Source organism: Borostomias antarcticus, assembly GCF_949987555.1.
Source record: "Borostomias antarcticus genome assembly, chromosome: 12".
Classification (NCBI taxonomy): Eukaryota; Metazoa; Chordata; class Actinopteri; order Stomiiformes; family Stomiidae; genus Borostomias; species Borostomias antarcticus.
The window spans coordinates 3,668,386-3,679,171 of NC_140245.1; the positions used below are offsets into that span (position 1 = coordinate 3,668,386).

The window sequence follows — 10,786 nt, forward strand, 5'->3', positions numbered from 1 at the left end:
TGTCAACAACACCAACGTTCTGTGATGTCATTCGATGTAAATCAAATGCTTTGAAAGAAAACTAAAGAGATTGTGTTTGCTCACTGGCCATCACATTGGATATCGATTGACGAAATCTCGAGGATCTAACTTTGTTATTGCCATTCTGACGTAGCACCTTGCGTCCCAGAGACTTGAATCCTCGACGTCGTTGAATCCAGTGTGCAAAACTTTTGGAGGAATACAACATATTGTCCAAGTCAATTGTAGCAGTAAGTCGTCGCTCTCTTGGCGGGGGTCAGGAGTTATGACCGCACTAGCAGGGGGTATACCGAGGATGATGCGACCAACTCCACACCAAAACTATCCGCGGGGAGGCTACTCTTTGGAAGGTAGATTCCCAGTAGGAACTGAGCCTATGCATCTTGCCCGCCCGTGCGTCCTGTAGCCCAGTATTCCGTTCAAATAACATTGATTGCTTTACGCTGTATAGAATATAGCTTTGTCCGGAGTTGAGCCTTTTATATGATGCAAAGTCATAACTTGCACTTGTTTGATTGTAGGCGAAATCTCTTTGCCAGAGTCATCAAGTATCCATTTAAGTAGGCTAGACATTTGCATAATGTTTATGGATAAATACACAATCTTGTGAATACATATTGTTCATGCATTAATCTGGCTATATGGCAAAAGGTGCAACTGTCTTTGACAATGATGCCTGTGCTTTATTTAATGCTAGGCCTGCATAACAACAATCTACGTTTTAGGGCTGTAGATGCTATGAACCTACGTTCTGATACAGTTTTGTAGGCCTACATAGTGTTTTATTATTATTATAATTATTATTATTATTATAATTATTATTATTGTTATTTTGTGGTAAGCTAAGGCCTACGGAATTGCTACTAAATGTCATGCGTTCCTTCCATCCAGTTTCAACACCTCTGGGGCAGGGTCGGGTGAACCAGCTCGGGGGTGTCTTCATCAACGGCCGACCTCTTCCCAACCATATTCGGCACAAGATCGTGGAGATGGCCCATCATGGCATCAGACCGTGTGTCATCTCACGCCAGCTCCGGGTGTCCCACGGCTGCGTGTCCAAAATCCTTTGCCGGTACCAGGAGACCGGCTCCATCAGACCCGGGGCGATTGGAGGCAGCAAGCCCAAGGTGAGGGCCACAAGGGGAAGGCACTGGTGAAATAAAACCCAACTTCTCTGTTATAACGATATTGTTGACCGGCTTTGAGACAGCATTGTGGTAGACAAGCGTCTTGACAGACCAATGGATGTTTATCATGGAATTGCCTAAGATGAAACTTCTGATGCAGGGGAATTTAATAAATAAGTTATCTATTTAACACAATTATTTTTTACTTTGTATTTTTTGATATCCTGTTTTAATGTTTTATGCATGTAGGCTATCGCACAAAATGGCCGTTATGGCTGTTTTGTTTAACGCACAACGTTCTTGTTTATTAAATCTCAAAGTGGGCTGTGACATGTCAATAAAAACACTATTATAGGCCTACTGTTAACATTTCATATATAGTGGTTGATGCCGTAACTAATTTCTTTCCAAGACAAAACAGTACTGAATTGAATCAGTGGTGACTAATACATCTTGCATTATTGCCATGCGAAGCAAACGACTTCTCCAGACTTGGACAGGAAGATCGAGGAGTACAAGAGAGACAACCCCGGTATGTTCAGCTGGGAAATAAGAGATAAACTACTGAAAGATGGAATCTGCGACAGGAACAACGTCCCCTCAGGTATTTAGGCTACTACAACATTCAAACAAATCCGATTCTGTTTTTGGCCTGAGCTTGGTTGGAAAAAGGCTTATTATAATTTATTACCCTACAATTATTGGCCAGACTAGACTAGAACGAGTCTATTTAACAGAGCCAGTAACGTTTTTAGTTTTAAAACAAAAATAGGCCTACAATGCAACGAAAGAATGTCAGAATTGTGACCAATCAACAGGTGTTATGACTTGATGATATTTCGCGATGATTCGCCTATATTAGGTCTAGCGTACGGTATTGCACCCATGTCTAGTTTAATTTTTTGTTTTCCATGTAGTGAGCTCGATCAGTCGCATCATGCGCTGTAAGTTCGGTGGAGTCGGTGAGGATGAGGAGGATGATGATGAAATCGAGAAGAGGGAGCTGGAGGAGAACGAGCGCCGGGCGAAGCACAGCATCGACGGCATCCTGGGAGACCGATGTGAGTCTGCTGATTATTTTGATTAAAGCAGAGTGCAAAGGTCCTGGCTACAGGTGAACGGGTTCCTCTGTTGGAAAAGGCTGTTTCCTTCATTGTCAAGAAAGGGATTTGGACACTTTGTGTAGGCTAGAAGTTGGTTTATGGCACCTTTAACGAAACTATTGGCATATTATCCTTTCTCTTGGCATATTAGCCTCTGTCTTTCGCTTAACAGTGAGTGAACATTTCGAAAAAATTAATAGGCCTATGTAGGCTACTGTAGGCCTATGTACTGTAGGCTATCCTTTGCAATTAATTGTACAGGCCGTGGTATAGGCCTGTGCCGTCAATAAAAGGCCCTGGCAAATGGGCTTTATTTATGCACCAAACACAATTTATTTCGAAAATAGCTTAATATGGATAAATTGGACAAATTGTGAATTTATTAGGGAAATATTGATTTTAAATATTTTAATGGATTTATTATCAATATGGTAAATTGAATTAGGGTTAGGTTAGGCCTATTTCAACTTGACATGCGGGCTACCCCCCTATTCGAATGGTTAACTCTGGGCGAATTTAACCTTTCTTACTTATAGGCTAGTTGTATCCTATTAAATTATTAAAGTTTTCAAGCTTTTATGACATTTGATTTTCAGCCCTGCAACTCTGACGTGCATTCACTCTAATCGAAAGTAAAGAGGACAAAACAAATCAAGTTGATCAAACATTTGCCCAACTGTTCGTTCCATAAGAAACCACTCCTTTCGCACAATCGGACACTTGAGGATGAACTTGAGAGACAAAAGCTCGATAGTCCATTGAGACTCACACTTCGGTTCCAGGCGCACAAAGCCTCTATAGCGAGCGGCTCGGTGGTGTAGCTACAAAAAGACGCCACATCTTTTCAAACGGTGGAGAGAAAAGAAGCAAAAATGCACTGACAAAGGGCTTGGAGAAGACATTATATGGACCCGCAATGAGCGATGAATTATTCAGCAACACCAAAAGACTCTGCTCCGACCCGTTTTATAGACTGCGCGCTCAGAGAAAAATGCCCGTTTTCACCTACAAAATGTTCATTTGGGGCTGTTTTCGGCGTCAGGGAACAGTGCTTGCCGAAAGCGCCCCATCTCCACAAGCACCAGCTACATACTTGCACGTCTTTCTTTACAAACACCTGTTTGGAGATCAAGAATGCAGCATCTCTCTAACAGGCAGAAACGAGGTCGAAAAATAGTTTTGATGTTTTTGTAGGTTGATAAATTCACTAGGCCTACTGGCTATGTGGTTATAGGCTATTAAAATAGGCATATTCAGTCGTTGTCTGGACTAATAATTTCGTTTGTCTCCCACGAGCAGGCTTAAATAAACATAGGACCCGTTAGATAAACAACTGATTAGCCCACTACTGTAATTACAGCTTCAATTTATGACTTCACCTCGCCCCTCAAGAACGCTGACCTCATTAGATTGATCACTGTCGCCTCACTTTGACGCACTATTGTTGTAGTGGTTTCTTAGTGCGCCCGGTGCTCGGTCAGTCAACGCAGTGAAAACCTTTCTAGTAGATTAAACCCGCTTTTATTTCTTCTCACTTTCATCTGGGACAAAGCCCGCCCCTTCCTCTCCGCCCAGGGCGCGCATTCATGCAATATCTATAGGCACTTCCTTCTACCCTTTCAGGACAGCCATCTCGAATACAGATCAGCGGGGCCAATTGACTCCACTAACCCTTTAAAAGCGACTTTCCCTCACTAGTTTGTTTGGCTAAGATCTGTTGATATACTGTGTTTGAAACAAAGTTGGCCAAACGTGATTATATATTATTCATATGAGGTAAAATGGCAGGCTACTTGGCTAACTCCTTTGTACAGCTGGTTGTGTTGTGTGACAAGCCTGTTAGTAGGTAGTATAGACTACTTGAAGGTTTTGGGATTCAGACGGTCAGGCATAGATAAACCGTGCAACAGGTGTGTGCAACAAGTGATGACGGCCATGCATTTTCAGACTGTTTATTTTTTTTAGATATATATTTTTCAAATGTCGTGCATTTGTTTTATACATAAAGATTTTTATTTGAAAAACAGATTAATATTTGCTTTATTTGAAGACCATATGGCCATAGGCCTAACATTTATTTTGAGACGTGTATCGTTGTAGCGTTGAGGGCCTTTCCTTCTCCCTCGCCACACCTCTAATGATGCCATACCATGAAGACGCTTTGTTTACATAAGACTATTACAAACTGAATACAACACAATGACACTTTTTTTTTTTTACCTTGATATATAACGGCGGTATTTCATTCCTGCGTGTCACTGTGGAAGCAGTCTTGTTCTTTGTACAGCTCTTCATTAGAATGTGAAAGGAGTGTTTTGGGTTGTGAGAGTGTCTTCTGGCCAGATATTGATTAAGTAGGTGTTTGTAGGGCCCATTGTTGTGGTGTAGAGAGGCCTGTTGCTCTCTGGCCCTCGCTCCTCTGTTACTATTGTTGGCTTGCCTTAAGTGCTAAGATCAAAGCTGGCCTATTCAGATTTATTTGTCTGGGAAAAGGACACTGTAGGCTAGTAGAGGTTTGTGGGACAAACTAGGCCTCTGCAGATCTGCACAGAATTAGCGGGAGCCTCGGGCGTTGTGGGGAAAGGATGCCTTCAAGCAATGGTAAATTTGTGCTAATCAGGAAATGAATCTAATGTTGAATTATGTACTTCCTGTTTAAACACAACTGTCGAGTGTAGTGGGGACTTGTGTCTCAAGCGCGTAAGGGCCGATGATGAATACAATCATTATGTCAGCTAAAACCGACATCAGTTTAGAAGATTTCCACTTTTCCAAATAGCTTTGCTAGTTCCACAAGTTTTAGTTTAATAGCAGCAGTAGCAGCAGCAGATAAGTGGAGAAATTATTCGTGTTTTCGAGTACTGTTTTCAAGAAAATAATGAAAGGGTTAGATATGAAAATGTTTTCCGCTTTCTTACTCTTGCGCTGATACATTTCACAAAGTTATCCTGGAAGAGAAGTGCCAAACAGACATTGTTCCTGAATAAATGGACGTGCGTTAATCGAGCTTTATGAACGATGACCCTTCCTCTGTGTGTTTCTGCCCCTTTAGCCTCATTTAGCTAATTAAAAGTAACCAAACTCATGAAAAAGGAGTACCCGGCTTCATTCTCATTTACAATGGCGGAGCAGAGAGAGAGAGAGAGGGAGAGGGAGAGAGAGAGAGAGTGAGAGAGAGAAATAAAGAGAGAGAGACAGAGAGAGAGAGAGAGAGAAGAAAAGAAGAGAGAGCTCAGAAATACAAACAGTCAAAGGGATAACTTCTCTTGAAAGGGAATCCCGTGGTGCCAAATTGAATAAGCCCAGTTCTTTCAGATCTGCCATGGTGAACGCAGTCAACATGTAATAATTGGTTTCATTGAGGAACATTCCGACAATCTGCTGCCATTCTCCTGCCTCTATTGTCCCGGGGCAGGCAGATAGCCAGGGGACGGGAGGAATCAAGTGCTGACAAAACATGAAAGATTTAGCTGCTTTTGTTAAAGAAAGCGAGTAGGACTTTGTTTGTGTAAATAAAGTGTGGAACTGGCTCCCTGTGACGTTAGCATGGAGAGAGAGAGAAGGAGAGAAGGAGAGAGAGAGACGATAAAGAGAGGAGAGTAGAGAGAGAGAAAGAGAGAGAGAAGGAGAGAGAGAAAGAGAGAGATTTGTTTTTATTTTCCAGTAAAGAGACTCTTTACTTTATGCTAAGTCTGCAAATATTTTGTTCGACGAGAGCCGTAGGGGAGGCCAGGAGAGCACGGAGTTTCCGAGTGTAGGCCGTCACATTTAAGCCATCTAAACCAATTATGATGTTTCATAACTCATAACTCCTCGGGGAGATTTAGAAATATAAACAAACACATTTCTCTCTCTCACACACAGTCGGTACATACGGCCGGTCTGGGGACCAGCCCGGTCCATCAGACAGGGACAACCGTCAGACACACACACACACACACACACACACACACGCACACACACACACACACACACACACACACACACACACACACACAGACACACACACACACACACACACACACACACACACAGACACACACACACACACGCACACACACACACACACACACACACACACACACACACACACACACACACCGATACTGCGTTTTCTACAACGTGTGTATTTGTCAGTGTCCCTGCGTTTTCGTGGCATGTTACTGAGTGACTGTAGGCGCGGCTGGGGAGAGGGAGGAGACTTTCTCTAGTCACAGCAAACAGACAGGACCGCCTCCCTGCCAACCAACAGGAGGTCCTCGCTGCCAACAGTGGAATATTCTTCTACGGGCATTTTTCCATTTCCCTTGTGCTGTCTATTGCTATTTTTGAGTAGAGAAATATCCTAGCCTCTGTGTGTGTGTGTGTGACGTGTGTGTGTGACGTGTGCGTGTGTGTGTGTGTGTGTGTGTGCGTGACGTGTGTGTGGCGTGTGTGTGATTACTGTCTCCCTGGTCAATGCCGACATTGCATTTCTATCAAGCAGTCCACAACCTGGAATCCTTGTCTGCCTCTTCGAGAGCCATAATAGCCATTCTATCTATCTATCTATCTATCTATCTATCTATCTATCTATCTATCTATCTATCTATCTATCTATCTATCTATCTATCTATCTATCTATCTATCTATCTATCTATCTATCTATCTATCTATCTATCTATCTATCTATCTATCTATCTATCTATCTATCTATCTATCTATCTATAAATCCCCCCCCACACACACGTACATCCCATACAGTATGCACACAGACACACACAGACACACACACACACACACACACACACACACCCACACCCACACACACCACATACAGCACACAAACACACACACACACACACACACACACACACACACACGCATAAGCGCGCCCCCATGTACAAACACACACACACACCCACACACACAAACACACACACACCCATTCTCCGGCGAAAAGCAGCATTACTCTGAAGGCTCTCTCTCCTCCCCCAAAAAGAAGAAAAAATCCACACTGGCTTATCTGCAACTGAATACAAGCTCTATGCTTCATTAAAGCCTCTTTCTGCGCCGGCTCCCGCATTGTGATCCTTCGATATTAATTCAAAGGACAATTACTGAATGCGGGGCTAACTTTGAAGTGAGGGTCTGGGGTCTCGCTCCCGGCCCTGCCCCTCGACGCTGATGGACTCGCCGCGCATTCTCTCCGCTCGCCCCTAAGACACTCTGCAGCGGCTGAAAGAGAGCGAAGGGGCAAAGAGAGGAACCCCCTCCCCGCCCCCCGGCCCCCCCTCCCTCCGCCCCCACCCTTATAAAAAGGAGCTCTCTATTTCCTTGGAAGTATTAGCCGAGCAAAACTCTGTGATGGGGAGGAGAAAGAGCTAGGAGAGAAAAGGGGTTTGGGAGGGGGGGGGGGGGGGGGGGGGCAGGGGGGCGGGGGGGAGGGCAAACAGGAACACAATAGGGTAGTTAATTGAGTAAAGCCAGACAGCGTTGTCAATCACTTAACTTTGCTTAGCCTCTCTGCTTATTGTTTTGTTCTGTAGGAGCCGTTTAGTTTGGCGTTTGAGGGACATGGTAGTGTACTTTTCCTGCTCTTATGATTAATGTTTATGTGTGTTTTTATGTGTGTGTGTATGTGTGTGTGTGGTGTCTGTGTGTGTTTACTTTAGAGGGAAAAAATATTGAACAGCATCCAAAGATACAGAACTTTATTTGGCATTGCTATTTGCAACGGCATGCCAGTTACGTGCAGGACGCTACGCTGAAACAGACTTCCTGGTTAGGCTGAAACAGACTTCCTGGTTACTTCATGTATTCTGTCATGTAAAACTAGCTAACCTAAACTCCAGAAAGAACAAGGACTTGAGGAGAGTGTGGTCTGTGACGATGGCTTCTCGCTCTGTGTGAAGTTGTTGTTGCGGGCCGGTGTTGCGGTGCTAGGGGTCAGCCGCTGACCCCGCCTCCCTCACAGTAGCTGGGGAGGGGGGGGGGGTCAGAGGTTAACCTGGGGTCACTGCCTGTTAAAACCATCGCTCCTGAGGAGGGAGAGGGTTACAATAATGTTGTGGTCGGGGTGACAGCTAATGGACTCCCTCAGCACTCGGTGCCAAAAGAATCCTGGGAATACGAGAGTACAAGGTTTAACTGGACGCTAGACTTCAAGCGCAGGACGGAGTATGGATGTGGACAGTGGTCTTTCTTGGGGACATCCATGTTTGTGTGCGCTGGGGGGTGGGTGGGGGGGTCTGGAAGTACTGTAACGTAGCAGCAGTGCAGCTGGTTGGTGAGACGTACAGTAGGAGGCTGGGTCCACGGCGAGTCCGGAGCAGGTGTTGTGGGCGGGCCGGGTCCTGGGTGGGCCGGGTTCGATGGTCTGGGCTCAGGGCGGAGGGTGGGGGGGGGAGGTTTGAGTAGGGCTGTGGCCAGGCCAGGATGGCTGGAGGTCTGCCCTGGTGTATTCTGGGACGGCGGCCCGCTGCGGTGGGCGGGAGCGTGCGGCAGACTGGACCCCCATCGGTGTGGCCCCTGTGTGGGGCTCCTCCCTGCCCCCCCGGACGTGCCACCGTGAAAGTGCCACCTAGAGCCACCGCCACCGCGGTGGAACTAAATAATAAGGCCCCCCCCCCCCCTTACCCACACACACACACACACACACACACACACCGGGCACGCCGAACACCCAGGCAGGGGCATTTGTGGCTTTTTCTCCCTTCAGCTGTATTTGACAGTGATACATCTTTTAACGTCATATCACCGGGTCTCTTTGTCTGCTCTCTCAGCAGCCCCTTCTCTCTCTCTCTCTCTCTCTCTCTCCTCTCTCTCTCTCTCTCTCTCTCTCTCTCTCTCTCTCTCTCCCAGGCAGCTGCAGTGTCCAGGGGGCTCCTTAGCAAGTCAAGTGACCCCCCCTCCCCCCCCTCCCACTCCCTGTCTTTTCCCCTGAAACTGTTAACTCCAGCTGGGCTTAGGAGCTGTCAGTTAACCCCCCCCCCCCATCTGTGAGCCCCGGCCCTCGGTAGCGAGCCATGCGCTGTTTTATTCAGGGGCCCGGGTGCTCACACTGGCCCTGGCGGCGTGAAAGGACCAGATCTACTCCTCTGGGCAAATAACTAGTTCATTTGTCTCTTCTGCCCTTTGTTTTGTGGTGGGAGAACACATGTCACCAGCTCAATGGGGCAGGAGGAAGGGACCCACGGCCCCTGCCCACACAGGGCCATAAACTGTCCCATATGGTCCCCTCTACCTACCTCTCCCTCTCTGTCTCTCTCTCTCTTTCCCTCTCTCCCCCTCTCTCCCCATCTCTCCCTCTCTCTCCCGCTCTCCCTCTCTCTCTCTCTCTCCCTCTCTCCCTCTCTCCCCCCTCTCTCTCTCCCTCTCTCTCTGTCTATTCCATCCCTCACACACATGTAGACTTGTAATGTATAGTTCTTTCTCTGCCTTCCTCTCTCTCTCTCTCTCTCTCTCTCTCTCTCTCACTCTCTCTCCCATTCACTTTTTGCCTCAATGAACAACCTCTCTACGTTGTATATATACAGTACAGTGTGTGTGTGTGTGCGCGCGTGCGTGTGCGTGTCTCCTCATATTAACCTCTCGTAGAGGAGTGGGTGAGTGAAAGTGGGCCAGATCGGGCCTTGGCGGCCGCGCGCTGCCCGGTACAGAGGGTTCTGTGTGTGGAGGGCTGTGGAGTCTCCCCTGGTTCTGTGGGTCCGGTTGAAGGTAATGGGAAGGGACAGACGCGAGGGCCTCACATCTGCGCTCGGCCTCTCTGCCTGTCAGTCGACTCGGCCGGATCCAGAAATGGTTTTGTTTAGCCGAGGCTGGTGGGTCTTTGGCAGCGTCCATCCTTTGTTGATGTGTGCGCTCGGTATGTGTGCGTGCGCGAGCGTGCGGCCGTGCGTGTGCACGTGCACTTTTTAAATAACCAGCACGGCGCGATCTGGAATCAGTTTGAGAAACCTGTTGAAACAACTTGTTGAAAGTACTTCTCAATGGCAACCGTTTATATATTTATATAGCAATTTTTGTTGGGATGTAAACTATTTTTTACAGATAATCCTCACAAATAACAACAACAACAACAATAACAACAACAACAACCAGTTTTCCTCTCAGGGACAATAATGTATCTTTTCATTGAGGTCCCTGACGGGGTGACGGCCGGACTGTGATTGGCCGAGGCGAGGCGTGCTCTTGGCGCTTGAGTCGCAGCGTAAAATTAGATTTGTGTGTTTAAGTAGGAAGGTCGAGGCCTCCCTTTTGTGTGTTCGGTATACTCGTCTCCCATTTGTTGACGGGAATGTGTGGGAACGCCGAGCTCGCCGTAGCGGACCACCGTCATCGGTCGGAACGGCGGGGGCCTCGGAGGCGCACGGCCATCACTGCTAAACGCGGCCCGTCGGGGTGAGGGGTTTGGGGTGGGGGTGGGGGGGCGCAGAGGGCGGAGTGAGGAGAAAGAGGAGAATTGAGGTGGAGGAAACTGGGATACACACACACACACACACACACACACACACACACACACAAACCCAAACACACACACACGCCCCATCATCT

The 10,786-nt window shown here is 46.9% G+C and overlaps 1 protein-coding gene across 1 annotated transcript in view; it reads left to right on the forward strand.

Annotated features, from left to right (window-relative positions):
• Window positions 1-286: 286 nt before the first annotated feature.
• The window catches only part of LOC311316367 (paired box protein Pax-3-like), a gene marked incomplete at both ends in the record, with an annotated part of 22,973 nt that continues 12,473 nt past the window's right edge, over window positions 287-10,786 (forward strand). Inside the window, 4 exons of the mRNA XM_084447208.1 lie at window positions 287-371; window positions 913-1,148; window positions 1,623-1,752; window positions 2,066-2,209. Coding sequence (XP_084303334.1) covers window positions 287-371; window positions 913-1,148; window positions 1,623-1,752; window positions 2,066-2,209 — 595 coding nt within the window. The remainder of the gene's footprint in view (window positions 372-912; window positions 1,149-1,622; window positions 1,753-2,065; window positions 2,210-10,786) is intronic.